The sequence below is a fragment of the Balaenoptera ricei genome, chromosome 16 (assembly GCF_028023285.1).
Source record: "Balaenoptera ricei isolate mBalRic1 chromosome 16, mBalRic1.hap2, whole genome shotgun sequence".
In the NCBI taxonomy this organism is placed as follows: domain Eukaryota; kingdom Metazoa; phylum Chordata; class Mammalia; order Artiodactyla; family Balaenopteridae; genus Balaenoptera; species Balaenoptera ricei.
Genome location: NC_082654.1, coordinates 12,127,616 through 12,146,712, shown reverse-complemented (window position 1 = coordinate 12,146,712; position 19,097 = coordinate 12,127,616). Strand labels below are relative to the sequence as shown.

The following is a 19,097-nucleotide window of genomic DNA, read 5'->3' as shown; positions in this document are numbered from 1 at the left end:
GGAGCCGGGCGGCGAGCCCCGCCCCGGGCGCGCGCGTCCCCCATCCCCGCTCCCGGGGCCGCGCGCCCGCCGCTCCTCCGCATTACGCGCCCGCTGTTCCCGCGCCCGGGTCCCCGCACGCCCGCTGCTCGGCGTTACCACGCGCCAGCGCCCCGGGCCCCGCGCGCCCGCTGTTGCCGTGAGCCCACCTCTCCCACAGGTCAAGGCCTCCCACCCTTGCTCCGCCCTTTCGGGTAGCCTGGTCGCCTCCAGGCCTAGAGGGGTCACCTATGGAACCCCCAGATCACGGTACCTACCGCGAAGACCCGATCAGGTGGCGTGTGGCGCCTTCCACAGCCTCGCCCTGCGCTCCTGCAGCGTCCAACCCTCGCCCAGCACAGGCTTTTGGATATCACCCTCGAAAATCCCTTCAATTGCACCTAAAGTCCAGCGTACACGGGATCAGGGGTAGTCAGGACTCGCTACATAATTTGCGTGGCCCAGTGAAAAATGAAAACGTGGCGCCCCTTATTTAAAAAAGATTGCGAATTTTCAAAAGTCGACATCAGAGCATTAAAACAAGCCCCGGGGCCCCTCTAAGTTAAGTGTCGGGCCCTGCCGCCAGCCCGTGAAGCTGGCCCTGATGTCAGTGCACTATCTCTCTCTCTGCCCAAGGGTTTTTCCCCAGCGCCGGGGCAAATCCAGCTCCTTCTGTTGGATACCAGATCAGGTAGGGACCATTTGCAGAGAAAAACGTGCCTTCCTTCCGCCTTCCACCCCCTTCCCCAGCACTGGGGTGGGTGGGGGTTATGTGTGTTTGTGGAAGACGTGTGGATGTTCAGGGTGTTCAGGGGGCTCCTCAGGAGTCCTGGGTTGGGGACCCAGCACCATCCATTACTTGGTTGTGTGACCCTGGTCAAATCAATATCTCCAAATCTACCTTCTCATCTGTAAAATGATGACAGTAATTGTACCTATTTTGTTTTTGTTGTGGATCCAATGAGATAAAACATGTTAAAGCCCTAACAGTGCTGGCTCAGTCTGGGCCACTTACAGGCAGCTGGCCTTTGCCCTCCCTTGCTTTGCCTTCCCCTCTGGAAACATGAAACCAGCTTATTAGAGGCCCATGTGGCCTCTCAGCTCCCACTTTTGCTCAGCTCACTTGGCTCACTTTTCCATAGCCTTCAAGACTTCATTTCGTCCTCCAGGAAGACTTCCTTGATGCCCATAGCTGGGTAAGGTGCCCCCTCCTCACTGTTCCCCAGTGTTCTATGCCCCAGGAATGTATCTATTGTACCACAGTTTAGCACACCTGTATTATCCTGCTGGCTCTACCTGCAAGTATGTCACAGATCCAGCCCACCTGACCTGCTTCCCTCTCTGGACTGTCTAGCCTTAACAAAGGAGCCAGAGTGATCCTCTTAGAACAATTTGATGTAACTCTTCTCAAAAACATTCCTGACATTTCCCATCTCAGAATAGAATCCAAAGTCCTTAGCTGGCCCATAAAGCACCCTGGGCTCCCCATTACCATGCTTCTCCTTCACAGCTCTGGTCACATGGCCCTTCAATTCTTCACCCACCCGAAGTCCACCCTTGCCTCAGGGCCTTTGCACCTGCCATGCCCTTTGCCTAGAACCTTCTTATCCTCCTTACTCCCTCCCCTACATGTTTTATCTCATTTGATCATCAAAACCCTAAGATAGGTACAATTACAGTCCTCATTTTACAGATGAGAAAACAGACCTGGAGAGACTGACTCCCTGAAACCCTTTTAGAACACACCTGCAACACTCTGCTCTAGTCCCTTGCTCCACTTTATTGTCCTTCCAAACATCCTATATATATATTTTTTTGGCCGTGCCACAAGACATGTGGGATCTTAGTTCCCCCACCAGGGACTGAACCCGCGCCCTCTACAGTGGAAGCGTGGAGTCTTAACCACTGGACCGCCAGGGAAGTCCCCCTATGTATTTTTATTATGTTTATTCCCTCTACGATTTAAGTGCATAAAGGAAGGGGTGTGTCTTTTTTGTTCACTCTCTTGCCTCTAAAATAGTACCTAGCATATGGTAGGAACTCCAGGATTTATTAAAATTAATAAATGCTTCCATATTTTTTTTTTAATTTGCACTTTATTTATTTATTTACTTATTTATTTATTTTTGTGGCTGTGTTGGGTCTTCGTTGCTGCGTGCGGGCTTTCTCTAGTTGTGGCGAGTGGGGGCTACTCTTCATTGCGGTGCATGGGCTTCTCTTGGGGTGGCTTCTCTTTGTTGCGGAACACGGGCTCTAGGCACACGGGCTTCTGTAGTTGTAGCACGCAGGCTCAGTAGTTGTGGCGCATGGGCTTAATTGCTCCGCAGCATGTGGGATCTTCCTGGGCCAGGGCTCAAACCCATGTCCCCTGCATTGGCAGGTGGATTCTTAACCACTGTGCCACCAGGGAAGTCCCTCCATATTTCTTTTGCCTCCTAAACTGAGTTCCTTGGAAGTGGAGCCAGCATCTTATTCATCTTTGTAGCCACTGAGTTAAATGTTCAATAAATGTCTGTTGATATAATCAGAGAAGGAAAACTAGAGTCCCACAACATAAGCTGAACCAATAAATTAATGGTGTTAAAAATGCAAGTATTTTAAAATGTTTATTTTTTATTATATTTTTTACACTGAACACTTCAGGAAAGAAAATAATTACAATGATTCAAATGCATGAATGATTCAAATTCAAAATGCAATCCCTGGATTCAATAATTATCCTTTATAATTATGCCCAGTCAATATTAGAAATGTATGTAGGCACTAAGTCAGCTAACAAAATAAGTAAAATAACTATATAAAGTATAAATCTCAGGACTGGGGAACATACAAGATCAGTTAAGTCACTTGGCCACTGTCAGTGGTTTTTTAAAAAACATGATTCACATCTGCTTCAATCACATACACATTCATTGCAAGTGTTTGTTTGTTTGTTTTTTCTGGCCACACTGCATGGTATGTGGGATCTTGGTTCCCTGACCAGGGATCGAACCCGCGCACCCTGCATTGGAAGCACAGAGTCTTAACCACTGGACCACCAGGGAAGTCCTGCAAGTGTTAAATTAGACCATTGATGCTAACAACTTAAAACCATGATCTTAAAAGAAAATTCAGTTTAATACAAAGAAACTCAAGAAGAAAATTTCAGGACCCTTGATCAGAAGCTTTTGATGCCTGTCATACTACTCTGGTGTACACAAAGGTTCAAGTAAGGCTGATAAAGAAGAGTTGTTTCCTTTTCCCTTTGAAGACATGATCCAAGAAATAGGGGAACTGCACATTCTATAGCAACTAGCCATCCATCCATACACTGCCAATAAAGGACTCCTTACGTTAGTAACTAACCACATTTTAAAAGCCTTGGCCAATGTTACAAAAACAAAACGTTTAGAGTAATATTTATGAATACAAGCATAATTTTTTTTTGCCTTCTATAAATAATAATCTTTGAAATGCTAAAAGTGAGTTCCAGCTGTGGTTCTTTTCTGGCGTGGGAAGCTGCAGGTGCACATGGGATGGTCTACTGATTTACCTTCTCAAAGTATTCTTTGGAAGCAGTCGGATGGGGCTTGATCTGAAAATACAAAAACATTTCACTGGGTAAGTGACTTTATGATCTCAAAAGTGAGTTGAAAGCCCTCAATTTTTAATCTAAAGTTCTTTAACTTTTTAAAGATTGGTCTGTTTCCTTTAAAATACCTGGATGAAACTTACATTAACAGCCTGCCTGGTGCCTGGTCCCACCCTCACCTGCACCAGCTTCACCCATTTGCACACCATCTACACCCTTGCCCCCAAGGGTGGGCTTCTTTCGTGGATATTCCAGGCCAGCAGCCCTTGAGGCAGTGAGGACCTGGGACCCTCTGCTGGGGTCCCATTTCTTTTGGAAAAGAAACCTACTGTAGGAGAATCTGGTGTCCAGTTGGCTGGGCAGACTTCTCCATGGGTTTCTACAAACTGGAATGCCTTCACCAAGCGGAGGGTCTCTTCCACGCTTCGGCCCACTGGGAGATCATTGACGCTCAAATGCTTGATGACTCCGTTGGGGTCAATTATGAAGAGACCTCTGCATCAGAATTTATCATCATCAGTATTTCAACATTACCAGAGCTAGAAAGACTCTAACTTCTACCCCTTTTTGTCTTTAATTATCCTTGATAGAGCATTTATTAAACTCTATCATATGCTTAAAAATGGGGTTTTCCTTGCTGTACAAACAGCTTATCATCTCTTATTGATGACAGATGCTTTAACAAAGACAGGACTGGGCAAGGCCACCATGGAAAACAGGCAGTATGGTCACATTTACAAATGTGACCTATATGTCGCAGAATCTGTAAGTCACTGAACTACAGAGCGCAAAGACTTCTTATTAGTGATGTAGTAAGCATTCTTTGGGCTGCTGCATCAAATCTTGGCAAGAAACCATAGGCAACTGGGAAGGGACAGAGATGTATTTTATCTGTATTCAGTAAGTACTTATGAAATGAGTGAATTCTTGCGTAGAAGGGGGGGAAAATCCCATGGGAAAATTTACTGGCCTTGAGGCTATGCAGAGCAGAAATCTAAAGGAAAAACCAAGCCCATCACTTTTATTTATTTTGGTTACACTGAGGTACAGTTCGTACAGGAAAGACAGAATGAGTGCTTACTACTATTCCATTATTAATAGTTTTCAAAATAATGAATTGGTTCCCTGGAACTCTTCAAATTATCGATTTAAATATATTTGATGTGTTTCAGTCACTTATAGTTATTATTTTTATTGTCAGATTGTCCAAGCCCATCACTCTTTATCACTTGGCAGCAATGTAATGAGGTGACCCACCCTGGGGTCTGTGCTCATCTTCCATATGAGTGTTGGTGTTACTATGACATATGCAGATGTCATAAAACTCCTAGGTTTTTAACAGTCCATCTTTAAAAGGGTGTGGCATTCCAAGTGTTAATCACTTAGGAAAAAGGCAAGTTAGAGAAAACTCAGAAGATAAAAAGGTGGTTCTCCCTCCCTGGGCCTGGCCTTTGGGGGTCTAGGCTTTGAGGCTAAGGGGTCCTGGTGTATGCTCCTGCAGGGTGCAGCCAAGGTGGAGTCCGCCATTTAGATGCAGACACAGGGCTAGGATGATCAGGGCCCACAGACTCCAGAAAGAAAGCCTTATCTTACAAGTCAGACTCGACTCCTCTCCCTATGTCAATCCTAATAGAGAAACCAGTAGGGAGGTAACTGCAAAATTAGCACGACTCTACAGGGGAGGGGATCCTGGGAGGAAAATGCCAGCACTCTTCTCCTTCCCTTGCCAACTCTGTCAAAGCTAGGCTTTAGTTTATTAAAGGAAGACCGTAATCCCCTTGGAGTCAAAAAGGCCCAAGCTCCAAGGTGGCTCCCGGAGCTAAAATTTCAGGTGTAACCCAAGCAGGCCAGACGTCAGCTACAACAGCAGGCAGGTGAGAGGGTTCAAGCCAGCCCCCAGCAAAACTGTGAGGCACATCAAAGTGGGGTTCTCGCTTCCTTCCTGGAGGTAAAGTTTTGCCCAATCCCTCCTTCATTCAGCAGCCATCAAGACGCCAGTTCTAAGGCCTAAGTTCTCATCCCTCCCAGCAAGGTTGACAGGCTGGGACAGGTACTAGAACCTGTGCCAAAAACTCTGTAGCTGCCTCACCTTATTTAATCCTCACAACCAACCTGGGAGGTACATTCTCATTTTAGTTACAGGAAAAATGGGACTCAAAGAGGTTAAATATCTTGCTCAAAGTCATACAGCTATTAAGTAGCTGAGTTTAAACAAATTCAAACTCCGGTCTGGTTCCAGTGCTTGTACAAGATCCTAACCATTCCAGAAAACTGACTCCTACCCTTGCTGGCCTCCCCCCACCCCATCTCCAAACAGTCTGATGGCTTCAGCGCCAGGAGTGGCTCCCAGACAGTCAGGGAGAGTGGAGCAGTGTGACCATCAAGACATGATATCCTTCTTCAGAAACAGGCCCAGGGTGACGCAGGGGGCACACATGTCTCAGCCATTTCTGAAAGACTGCCAACCCTTGCAGGAGGCATCCATCAGTGCTTATTAAAAGACAAATTAAGGATTTGGGGTTCTAAAAATTCCCTACCAAGGTGTCTATAAATCCCCTATGAAGTAGGATGATGCTAAAACATGAAAACCAATTTTAAGTTCATAAGAAACGGATCTTACCGTAGTGCAAGGCCGGGACCTTCCAACAGCACACCGTAGTCTCGGGAAATCTGTTTAGTCAAATCTGACAAGAGTGTGATGTGCATGTGGCCCAAACCGCCATTCTAATAAAAATGCAAACAGGGCTGGTTGTTATACTGTGGCTCCCACAGCATCCTCAGCCAGGCAACACAGTGTCTGACCGACAGTGGCAACGGACGGCAGTAACTGAGCACCAACAATGGGCCGAGCGCTGCTCTAAGCTCTTTCTGTTGTCTCACTTCCTCCTCCAAGCATCCTGGAGTAGCTACTATCATCACCACCACTGTACAGATGAGGAAACTGAGACACACAAAGGTTAAGAAACTTGCTCCAGGTCACAGCTAGAAAGGGGCAGAGGCAGGATTTACACCCAGCTGATACTACAGACCTTTCTTTTTCTAATTCTTACAGTATCCTTTCAGTTGAAGATTAATTTCTGAAGCATAAAAATGGAACAGTTAAAAAAAAAAAAAAGAATACTTTGAATAATTTGATATTGATAGTCCAGCAGCATAGCTAGAAATTTTGATTCTCCCAAGCAAGTTTCTAGGCAAGAATACTGATCGTGCAGAGCAGTGAAATCAGAAAACTTAATCACTGTCCCACATGGCTCGCAGGGTCCCGGGGATCTACAGGGTACAGGTGAGAGGGGAGGCAATGGACCCCAGCTGTTCCCCTGCCCTGCAGAGTCTGTTCTCTGTTACTGTTTGTACTCTGGAAAATACAAGTGTAGTGGGGAGTAAATACATGCAATGTTAAAGGCGATATGGGTAGAGTTTAACAGAATTTGCCAGTAGGTTAGGCCTGACAAATAGCCCATTTCAGACTAGTCATGCTTTAACAACTTCTACGTTGGTCTTTAATGGGATCATTTGAGTTTTTAAGATCAAGTGCAGACACAGTGTGAATGATGTGTATACCTTCCTTGGTGTGTTTATCCAGGCCAGGTGGGTGAAGTGGGAATCCACTGACACTGCAACGACTTCACAGTTCACATCGTGAAATTCATTGGCTTTGTCACTGAAAGCAATAATTTCTGTAGGACACACAAAGGTGCTAGGGAAAAAGGGTAGAAATTCTCATCAGAGAGTTGAAAAACAAGGGTTTAAAATCTGAACGATAGGTGTCTAAAAACTAGTTCAGGGACTTCCCTGGTGGCACAGTGGTTAAGAATCCGCCTGCCAACGCAGGGGACACGAGTTCGAGCCCTGGGCCAGGAAGATCCCACACGCCACAGAGCAACTAAGCCCATGCGCCACAACTACTGAGCCTGCGCTCTAGAGCCCACGAGCCACAACTACTGAGTCTGCGTGCTGCAACTACTGAAGCCCGTGAGCCTAGAGCCCCTGCTCCACAACAAGAGAAGCCACCGCAGTGAGAAGCCCGCTCGCTGCAACCAGAGAAAGCCCGCACGCAGCAATGAAGATCCAACGCGGCCAAAAATAAAATAAATAAATAAATGATTAATTAAAAAAAAAAAAAAATAGTTCAATTTGCTTAAAGGTGAGAAAGGCAAAATGGTTAACCATCCTCACTGGACTCCTGGTCACAATGATACTCCAGTTTAAAAAAAAAAAAAAGATTTATCACCTTTCTATTTAAGAATCATATTAAAAACATGGGGGTAGGGGAGGCATATTCCAAGAATAAAGACAAAATTTTATCTAAATAGAGTAGCTTCAGGAGAAATTTCATTTTATCCTTACTTTTCTCATTTCCCCCCGAACCAGTGAAAACTTCCTCACAAACTGGCTTACAGGAACTACTACTCCAGAGTACATACATAAAACAGAGCCACATTAAACCCCTGCCCCATTAAAAGGAATGCCACTCCACCCCCTATATTTATCACTTGTAAATTAGCTACAGATGCAAACTGTATCAACAAGGCCATCAGTGAAAAAGGGTCAGCAGCAACCCTCCCAAGAGTAACTAGAGACAGGCAGTGTCAGCGGGGAGGCAGGGATCTCTGCTTGCTCCCAGAATGACATTAAAGCATCACAGAAAATACACTTACAAATCCAAAGGATAGAAGAAGAACACTAAATATTTCCCCTTAAAGTCATCAAGGCTTATTTCTTTGAACTCTCCATTGACAACAGCTGTACCCTTAAAATAGGGCGCGTGCTGGGTGACGGCAGGGGCATGGCATGAGGAACCTGAAAACAAAACATAACACACACATGTAGAGTTCATTTGTTAAGCCAAGCACTTATTTGATTTTATTTAATCCTCTCACAGTAATTAATTAATAGTATAATTAAAAGTTCAGTTCAATTGTACATCTTAGGTAATTTTTTCTCTTTTCATAGTTCTAGACTGTACACATATTCAAAGTGCTGTGGAAACTAAAAAGACAGGAGACAGTAGGGATGGAATGAACATAGAATTAAGGACAACATGAGCCTGGAGGTGGATTCTAAGTATGGTTCGGATTTTGCCAAGACCAGGGCTAATGGCACAAAAGAAAGAACAGGGCAGGTGTGGGGAACAGCCTGTGGCAGAGCCTGATCTAGAGAGCAGGTGTGCATGGAGGGAAGACGTGTGGGAGACAAAGCAAGGTTGGCGAAGGCCATGCTGCAAGGGCCCTTATATATCAGGCCAATGAATCTGTTCTTAAAAGAAGAGATACAGGATTCACCCGAGGCTTTCGCGTAGGAGGTGGATGATGCGTCAGCTGTTCTTAGGAAGATCGGTCTGCAGGGGAGAGTAAGAGGAGCAGGGAGGGGGGCGCCTGATGTTAGGAGGTGACTGCAAGCATCTAAGTGAGAGGTGTGGAGGGAAAGGGTACGGCAGAAGGAACAGAAAGAAAGGAAAGGATGTAAGAGCTGTGTCAGAATTGGAGAGGACGTGCTTCTACCTGGGAAGGCGGGACAAAGGAGGCCAAGTGTCAAGATGCTTGGCTTCAGAAACAGGAGGAGCTGCTGGGAGGGGCGTTTGGCACAGGTGACAAGGAAAGTTTTCAACCTGTGGCATCAAATCGCTACCAGAAATTTCTTAAAGCTCCGAGGAAGTAAAATTGTAAACTTTTTTAGAACATTTCACCCACAAACAAAGGGTTTGCTCAAGTATATCCCCCCAAACCATTACATGTTAAATACACTCTTTTTAAAAGGTGCGACAGATCTAAAGGAGGCATTTTCAAATATCTGAGGCTGTACTTAGCAAACCTCATATTCTAGAGAATGGAGTGTAAATCTCAAGAAATAGCTGTGCATCACTCAGATCATGGAGCAGTCCATTAGACCAGCCTAACACGGCCAAGTGGAGCCAGCCCACAAGTTTGAATCCAAAAGCCTTTACAGGAGCTGCACTGTCAGTCCCCAGTCAGCTCACACCCCTTCACACACAGCAGGCCCAGAGGCCTCTGAGTGTTCTCACCCCCCTTCCAAGTTCCTCAACACCGGGGATTAAAACCTCTGGAACCAACAAGGAAAGGTGACACAAGGGCAGATTGCCTCAGTGATTCTCAACCCTTGGCTGCACATCAGAATCACCTGGTGAGCTTTTAAAAAATACTGATGTTCTGGTCTCACCCCAGAGATTGACTCATTTTGTTTGGGGTGGGATTGGGGCAGTGGTATGTTTGCAAAAGCTCCCCAGGTGAGTCTAATATACCGCCAGGGTTCAGAGCCCCTGTTCAGAGATGACAAATGTTGCCATTTTCTGGTTCAAACCAAAGCCATAACAACACTTACTGGTGCTAAAGGCGAATTTTGCTTGAGCAGAACCAGACCACAATGCATTTGTCAAGCACGTTCTTCGAGAAGCAGCAGGCCTAAGGGCTGCAGAGGCAGAAATGCCCCAAGGAATGGCACTCACGTGTCGGACAAGCTAAAAAGAGAAACACTTTAAATTAGGAAGTATTCCCAGAATGGTGGCTGAATTCCTGCTGAGAGCGCATCAGGCCAGTAGTGGCCTCGGCTGTCCTTATTCCCGTGAACAAAAATACCAGACTCCAAACTCTAAGAGCATGGATTGAGTCTCCATGTTCTTAAAATTCCCTTCTGCTTCCTTATCCTTCAAGATTGTAAAGGGGGTTGGGGAGGAGGAAAGGGAGATGCTGGTCAAAGGGTACAAAGTTGCAGTTATGTAGGATAAGTCTTGAGATCTAATGTACAAGCATATTGACTATACTTAATAATACTGTATTGAAGCTGGCAATATGTTAAGAGTAGATTTCAGGTGTACTCATCACACACAAAAAAGTAACTATGTGAAAAGATATGTCAATTGGTTTGTAGTAATCATTTCATTATGTATATCAAATCATGATGCACACCTCAAATATATAATTTTTATTTTAAAATATATATAAATTAATGAATGGGGAAAAAAAAAAAACACTGCAAGGCAGAGGAGAATTATAAGAACATAAAGACTCCATGCTTTTAAGAGCAACCCAGAGGATTCAGAAACCGGGCAACCTGGCCAGGCCCTGTGTATTAAGCCCTTTACCAGCAGATCTGCTGAGCACGCTCTACTACGGTCAAGGTTGTCCCTAGAAAAGACAAGGGCCTTCCAGCTCCACAGAGAAGCAAACAAGTAGAGCAAAGTTCAGCCTCTGGGAAAGTTTGGACAGGGCTCAAGGGAAACGTTTGCTCAATTTCAGGGTCCAGCATGACTCAGGAAGAAGAAAGAGCCTGCGCTGAACCCCACCACGAGAAAGGGAGGGCGGGTAGCAAGAGGGTGCTAGGCTTTGCCTGGAGAAAACGGCAGGGACCGCCCTGGGCGGGGAGGAGAAAAGCGCCTTTTGCACGTAAGCACTTTGGTTACTTTGGCATTTTGGTTTTCATCCAGCATTTAAGTGGCTGCTCACGGAAACATCATTCTTTCTGTGTTAAGGTGAGGAAAGTTAACTGAGGTTCGGAAAGGAGAAGTCACTTGTCCAAGGTCACAGAGTCGTTTACAGAACAGGGACCAGGGGCCAGATCGCCTGCATCGAGAGCCAGATGCTTAGGTGGAGAGGGGACCGGGGACCCACGACCTGGAGCGAAAGGGATTTGGGGAGGGGACCACAAGAGGGTGGGGTGGGGGAAGGGCGGCTCTGCGCAGGCGCAGGGAGCCTTCCGTAGAGGAGGAGGCCTCTGCTCCGTTACCCTCCGATATCCTCCAAGAAGGGTGAAAGGCCCCAAGGCCGCAGGGGAGCGGGATCCCAACTGGGAAGCACGTTCTCGGAGCCACCACAGTGTCTCCGCGCCTGTGCCCCGCCGCCAGCCACTCACCGAAGTCCGGAGCAACCTTCCCGCCACGGCCGCCATCTTCAGGGTGCACAGCACCCACGGGGCAGACGGAGAAGCAGAGGAGGCGGGGTCTACAGGGAGAGCGGAACCAGGGGCGGGGTCTAGGTAGGCGGGGGCGGGGCCCGGCCGGAGCCGCGGCGGGGAAGAGCTGCATCCTCCTAGCCTTCTGGGGATCCTCCGCGTGTAAACGTTCCTGTGGTCGGGTCCCTTGACCCAGATTCATACGGGGCTAATTCCTGTTAAAGCTTCTAAGTAGCTGCATGCTTGGGAAAGCGACACTTTATTTCTATTTGTCGCCCCAACCTAAAAAGGTCTAATCCAGGTGGGAAGATAGATATTTCCATATTTGCTACTTTTTGTGAACCTGTGGATTACGGTTTCTGTAAAAGAATCCCTTTCCTATTTCAGCCAGAGGTGTAGACTTGTGGCTTCTGGATGAAATGGAATTAATTATTAATGCAGGGAATTCCCTGGCGGTCCAGTGGTTAAGACTCTGAGCTCCCAATGTAAGGGGCGCAGGTTGTGATCTCTGGTCGGAGAACTAACATCTAGCACGCTGCACGGCGTGGCCAAAAAAAAAAAAAAAAATTATTAATGCAATTTTAGTCCGTTAATAAGATGAGTGGGTCAGACACATCAAGGTTTGTGTTGTCCTCAAAACCTTTAGGATGATGCATGGGCTTTTTGGCTTCTTTTGCCAAAATTGGGAGAATTAGGACATATCTAAAATTTGTTTTCTGTTGATTAGTAAAGCCAAGTTCTCAGTGGTGAGCACGGTACTTTGAAGCAAATTCATCAAACATGATAAAAATCACACAGCGGCCCTACAGTAAGTGTGACAAAATGTAGATTCTAAGTGAGTATTTTTCAAACACCAGGCCTGTTACCTGAAAAACGAGGTTCTCCTCTTGGTGGGTGTGGAGCCAAAAGACACAACCCAGGCAAAGATCTGGAGGAGGAAGGATTTATTACTTGCAGCAAGTAAGGAGAACACCAGGGATCTTTCCCAAAGCAGTATCTCCTCAAACAGGAAAACTGGGGAAATTTTAAGCTAAGGGTACATGCATATTCATGAAGGGGCTTGGGTGGTAGAAAGAGTCCAAGCTTTTTTTTTTTTTAATTTATTTATTAATTTATTTATTTTTTATATTTATTTTTGGCTGTGTTGGGTCTTTGTTGCTGCACGCGTGCTTTTCTCTAGTTGAGGCGAGCAGGGGCTACTCGTCGTTGTGGTGCACAGGCTTCTCATTGCAGTGGCTTCTCTTGTTGCGGAGCATGGGCTCTAAGCATGCGGGCTTCAGTAGTTGTGGCACACGGGCTCAGTAGTTGTGGGCTCAGTAGTTGTGGCTTGCGGGCTTAGAGCTCAGGCTCTAGAGCGCAGGCTCAGTAGTTGAGACACATGGGCTTAGTTGCTCTGCAGCATGTGGGATCTTCCCCGACCAAGGATCAAACCTGTGTCTCCTGCATTGGCAGGTGGATTCTTAACCACTGCGCCACCAGGGAAGTCCCCAAGTCCAAGCTTTAGGTTCCAGTTGATCTGGTGGTTGAACGCTTCAGGCCAATCTTTTTTTTTTTTTTTTTTTTTTTTTTTTTAAATTTTTATTTATTTATTTATGGCTGTGTTAGGTCTTCGTTTCTGTGCGAGGGCTTTCTCTAGTTGTGGCAAGCGGGAGCCACTCTTCATCGCGGTGCGCGGGCCTCTCACTATCGCGGCTTCTCCCGTTGCGGAGCACAGGCTCCAGACGCGCAGGCTCAGTAATCATGGCTCACGGGCCCAGCCGCTCCGCGGCATGTGGGATCTTCCCAGACCAGGGCTCGAACCCGTGTCCCCTGCATTGGCAGGCGGATTCTCAACCACTGCGCCACCAGGGAAACCCTTCAGGCCAATCTTAAACATTGAAACAGACCTGGAAGTCTTTACAACTGATGTATTATCTTTGCTATAGTTTCTTCTCTTGCCTGATAAAGTAATTTGTTTCTGCATTCTTCTGTTCCCTTTAGATCATTAATTACTGAGACCTGTTCAAGGGCAAGTTCTGTGGCCAGGCTTAGATCACAAAATAGCTCAGGCCAAAAATGGCTTCTCTTAGGTCAAGAAAGCCATGCCTGGTTCTCTTTCTCCAGGGACCCCCCCACCTTATCTGCTTACAGGCCCAAGACAGCAGCCCAATTCCCAGATCTTTTGGCCATTGGAGAGGACATTTCACTGCTTATCACTTCTTTTCTAAACAGAAAGCTGAAGCAATTGCCTGTGGTTCAACAGCTTGCCTCAAGTCACACAGGGATTCATTGGCGAGGGGACAATTAGAACTGAGAACTCTTCATTGGACACATTGGTCTGCTGATCTCTGTCTGAAGCTTATCTCCCTTGTCTCCCTAAAAGGAATGAAATAACCTAGAATCTCAGGCCCAGAGGCCCAGAAGGAATTTCATACTAGAGCCTTTCAAGCCTGTTCAGAATTGCAAAAGTGAGTGGCCTTCAGCTAAATCTCAGGCTACAGCCAAGGACTTCCCCTGGGAGGATAAGCAGAGTCCTCCACTTGTTCATTCCAAGAAAAGATAATCTTAATTAGTATTGGTATTTGAGCACTGTTCTGCTAAGCCTTCCCTGACTACCTCCCCCATGGGTCTGGGTTAGAGAAACCTTGCAGGTCCCTAGAAAGCTTTTCTCATTCTCATGTCTCACGTTTTTCTCATTCTCATTGCTCTTGCCACATCACATTGGAATATTCTATAGTCTTCTCTAGATCTTAACCATACTGTGAACTTCATGAGGGTAGAGCTCATGTCTTACTCAGCTCTGTGGTCCCCATGGCTAGGCTAGAGCCTGGCTCATAGCAACTGCTCAGAAAAATTTGTCAAATGAATGAATAAGCAGTGGCTGACATGGTGGCCAAAACGTTCTTTCCACATTCATTCTGCAAAAGACATCTCTTTATTCAGTTTTCTCTAGCTGTCACAACAAGGACACAGATTGTTCCCCTGAGGGAAAAAGACAAACTGAACTTGTCCTCATTACCAAAAGGGTAGAAAATAACTGAAATTCTCGCTTTTGAGTTTGGGAGAAGAATTTTTGGAACTAGTCGAGGGAAAGGCAAATGAAAAGATATATGCTACTTTTTATGATGATTAGGAAAATACCTCCCTGGAACCACAAGTTAATATTCTGGTAACTAGGGCTACAATTAGAGATGGCAAACATTACTCTGGGTTTTGCTGTGTTCTTCCTCTTTCCACGGCAAAAAGCATTCATTTTTTTCCCCTTCTTTTCCCATTGACGAGGGCCCCTGGGCTCAGGGAAGGTGCAGTCTCGACACTGAGCCATGTCTGCTAGCAAAGGCCTCTCTTGAGAACATTATCCCCCGGATTCCCACTGCATGGCCTCGTGCTGCTCCACGGTGAGCTCCTCAAGGGCAGGCAGCGGAGTAGTGGGTGGAGTCGACTTGTCCTCAGTTCAAAACCCCATGGGGAATTCCCTGGCGGTCCAGTGGTTAGGACTCTGTGCTTTCATTGCCGAGGGTGTGGGTTCGATCCCTGGTCGGGGCACTAAGATCCTGCAAGCCACATGGTGTAGCAAAAAAAAACAAAAAAACCCCATGGACCCACAGATTGTTTCACCTTCCCAAGTCTGAGAGTCTCCATGCAGGAACCCGCACCTCACAGGCTTCTTGTGAAGCTTCTTGTGACGCTGGGTTGGGAGGGCCTGCCCACTGTAGGCCCCTGGTCATTTCGTGTTCACTCACAGGGCAGCTCCCTTCCTGCCACCCCGACACACCTTGGCTTCCTTCTGAGCCTTTCCCCTCCTGTCTTTATTGCCTATTCCCCGCCTATTCCCTCTCCCCCCACCTTTATTCAGTAGACCATATTTTTTAGAGCAGTTTCAGGTTCACAGCAAAATTTAGTGAAAGTACAGAAGACTTCCCGTTTACTCCCTGTCCCCACTCCTGCACAGCCTTTCCCATATCTACATCCCACACCAAGGTGGTGCATTTGTTACAATCCATGAACCTACATTGATAATGTCATTGTCACCCTTAGTTTACATTAGGGTCCACTCTGGTGTTGTACATCCTATGAGTCTGGACAAATGTGGTGACGTGTATCCACTACTATAGCATCATACAGAATAGTCCACTGCCCTAAAAATCCTCGGTGCTCCCCCAAGTCATCCCTCCCTCCCCATACCCTCGGCCACCCATCCCCTTTTTAGAGCTGTGTCTCCCGTCCAGCCTGCCAACATCTCCACTCAGATAGCTCTTACTCAGCCCAGACTTTCCAAACACAAGACCAAACTCTTGCTTTCTCTCCTCAAACCTATGCCTCACGGCACCCTCCCCACCATCCCAACCGACCAGCACCCAAAGGATACGCGGTCTTCTCTCCACCTCCACTGCCACCACCTCAGCCCAGGCCACCATCATTTCTCCCCTGGAATTTTCACAGCTTCTTAGGGCCTCTTGGTGATCAAAAAGGCTTAGGTCACTTCCATGATGTGAGGTCTATTTTAAAAGGGAAAGAAAACACAACACAAAGTCCACACAATTCTGTCCCATGTCTCTGTGTCCCTCAGGCCCTGCTACTTCTTTGGACTCCGGAGATTCCCAACTGCCCTTACTTGCATCTCTGTGTTGAGGCCTTTCAGAACTGGGGAAGGCCGGACCACCCATCCCTGTGGAAAGACAGAAATTTAGGAGAATTAACCCCTGCCCAGCAGCCCTCACAGTGGCCAGGTGGAGAGAGTTGGTGTAAAAATAGCCCAGCTCCCCTGCTCCTGGGTAGACAAGCTGAGGTGCGTTTCCCAGCGTTTCCACAGGGATTAAGCTGGTCACCCATGGAGGTTTCTTAACACACCTTTACTGGCTGCTTTCCTGTATGACTTCCCCACCTCTCCTGCACTTCCGGCACCTCCCAAACAAGCTCCTTGCACTGAATCCTAGTCTCAAGGTCTAGGAGAACCCAAACTCAGACACGGCACTACAAAAACTGTCATACAGAATGCTATCCACAGGCTGATTACAGGATTTAGGTAGAAATATTTATTCGTAATTCACTCCATGCTGGGAGAGCTGGTCTTGGGAACCAGGTTGTCAGGTAGAGGATGAATGCCACCCTTCTCAGTCCCGTCAGCCTCTCTGTAGTGGCCCGTAGAACTCTATTTGGAGACGTTGCAAAAGTACAGGCCCTGGGCCCACCCCTTTACCCCTGGTCTGCCTGCTTCCCCTCCCCCTCCCGTGATGGGCCCTGCAGCTTCCTACCTGGTCTCTCTGCTTTCACCGCCTCCTTCCAATCCATCCTCAGCAGCGGCCGTGGTTCTTCTTCAAACACCAGCCAGGCCATTTCATCTCCTGCATAAAACTCTTCAATGGCTTCCCGTTTCATTAGAGGAAAACCCCAATTCATAGAGGGCCCTAGACAGTCTGTGCCCCTGCTTCCGCCCAGACCACTCATCTGGGGCCCACCCCACCCCATTCCTGCTCCAGCCATGCTGGTTTACTCCTCCTTCCCCCAACGCCCAGCCCGCACCTTGGCACCTGCTGTGCTCTTTGACTGGACTGCTCTCCGCTCATGTCTGGCTCCCTCCTCCTCCTTATTTAGGTCATGGCTTAGCTGTGGTCCTCACCAAGAGGACGTCCCTAATGACCTTGTCTGTTATTACCTGCTTGGCCCGTGTTTGTTTCCTTTGATTGGACATTACAATTACTTTGTCTGTTTACTGGGTATTTGTTGGGTTCCCTCCCGAGATAAAAGCCCCAACAGGGCAAGGACCATGCCCATCTTGCTCACCGTTACATGCCCAGGCCCTAGCACCGTGCCTGGCACATGGCAGGCTCCTGGCAAATTTAGGTGAATCTGGTTGAAGATCTAGCTAAAAACTCACCATATGCAGCCACTTCTGATTACACGTCCCCCCATCCCAGCTGACATCTCCTTTCCCTGAATGCCTTTGACAGTTACCATCAACATAATTCTCTTGGCGATCAATCCTCTGTGTTTTATCACAAACCTTTTACTGTTGCCTTGAACCGTTACTTGACTCATGTTTCCTTTCTTAATCATTTCTGGTGGCTCTCCTGGTTTGCAGCTTGAATAACTGGCTAATTCACTTTTTAAAAGCCCCTCAAGGGGGCTTCCCTGGTGGCGCAGTGGTTGAGAATCTGCCTGCCAATGCAGGGGATGCGGGTTCGAGCCCTGGTCTGGGAAGATCCCACATGCCGCGGAGCAACTGGGCCCGTGAGCCACAATTCCTGAGCCTGCGCGTCTGGAGCCTGTGCTCGGCAACGAGAGGCCGCGACAGTGAGAGGCCCGCGCACCGCGATGAAGAGTGGCCCCCACACCGCGATGAAGAGTGGCCCCCGCTTGCCACAACTAGAGAAAGCCCTCGCACAGAAACGAAGACCCAACACAGCCATACATACATACATACATACATAAAAAGAATGTAAGCAGACAAGAATAGCATTAAAAAAATAAAAAATAAAAAAATAAAAATTAAAAAAAAAGCCCCTCAAGGGCTTCCCTGGTGGCGCAGTGGTTAAGAATCTCTCTGCCAATGCAGGGGACACGGGTTCGAGCCCTGGTCCGGGAAGATCCCACATGCCGCGGAGCAACTAAGCCCATATGCCACAACTACTGAGCCTGCGCTCTAGAGCCTGCAAGCCACAACTACTGAGCCCGCGTGCTGCAACTATTGAAGCCCGTGCTCCTAGAGCCCATGCTCCACAACAAGAGAAGCCACCGCAATCAGAAGCCTGCACACCGCAACAAAGAGTAGCCCCTGCTCACCCCAACTAGAGAAAGCCCACATGCAGCAATGAAGACCCAACATAGCCAAAATAAATAAATAAATAAATAAAATTAATAAAGAGAAAAAAATTTTTGAAAAAATAAGATAAATAAATAAATAAAAGCCCCTCAATACTTGAGGGTATATTTTCTAATAATAAGGGCATTCTTTTATACAATAACCATATTACAACGATCAAAATCAGGGGTGTTGGGCTTCCCCGGTGGAGCAGTGGTTGAGAATCTGCCTGCCGGTGTGGGGGACACAGGTTCGAGCCCTGGTCCGGGAAGATCCCACATGCTGCAGAGCATCTAGGCCCATGCGCCACGACTACTGAGCCGGCGCTCTAGAGCCTGCGAGCCACAACTACTGAGCCCACGTGCCACAACTACTGAAGCCCGCGTGCCTAGAGCCCGTGCTCTGCAACGTAAGAGGCCACTGCAATGAGAAGCCCATGCACCGCAATGAGGAGTAACCCCGCTCGCTGCAACTAGAGAAGGCTGCGTGCAGCAATGAAGAACCAAAGCAGCCAAAAGTAAAAAAAAAAAAAAAAAAAAAAAAAAAAAATCAGGGGTGTTAACATTGACCCACTATTATTGAATCCACTGTCCATATTCAAATGTCATCAACTGTCGCAACAGTGTTCTTTACATCAAGAGCTAGCCCCCCTCACCCCTCCATGATCCAATCCAGAATTACTCGTCACATCACATTTAGTTGTCTTGTTTTTTTAGCCTCCTTTAGGCTGGAATAGTTCCTCAGTCTTTCTTGATCTTCCTTGACCTTCACCGTTTTAAGAGACACTGGCTAGCTCTTTTGTAGAATGTCCCTCAGTTCGCT

The 19,097-nt window shown here is 47.2% G+C and overlaps 1 protein-coding gene across 1 annotated transcript; it reads right to left on the bottom strand.

Annotated features, from left to right (window-relative positions):
• Positions 1 to 2,611: 2,611 nt before the first annotated feature.
• Positions 2,612 to 11,541, bottom strand: PRDX3 (peroxiredoxin 3). Its single transcript, XM_059900628.1, has 7 exons — positions 11,456 to 11,541; positions 9,929 to 10,064; positions 8,248 to 8,389; positions 7,151 to 7,286; positions 6,210 to 6,313; positions 3,919 to 4,084; positions 2,612 to 3,592 (listed from the first exon to the last, which is right to left on the bottom strand). The coding sequence occupies exons 1-7, from the start codon at positions 11,489 to 11,491 to the stop codon at positions 3,539 to 3,541; spliced, it is 774 nt and encodes a 257-aa protein (XP_059756611.1). The 5' UTR covers positions 11,492 to 11,541; the 3' UTR covers positions 2,612 to 3,538.
• Positions 11,542 to 19,097: the final 7,556 nt, after the last annotated feature.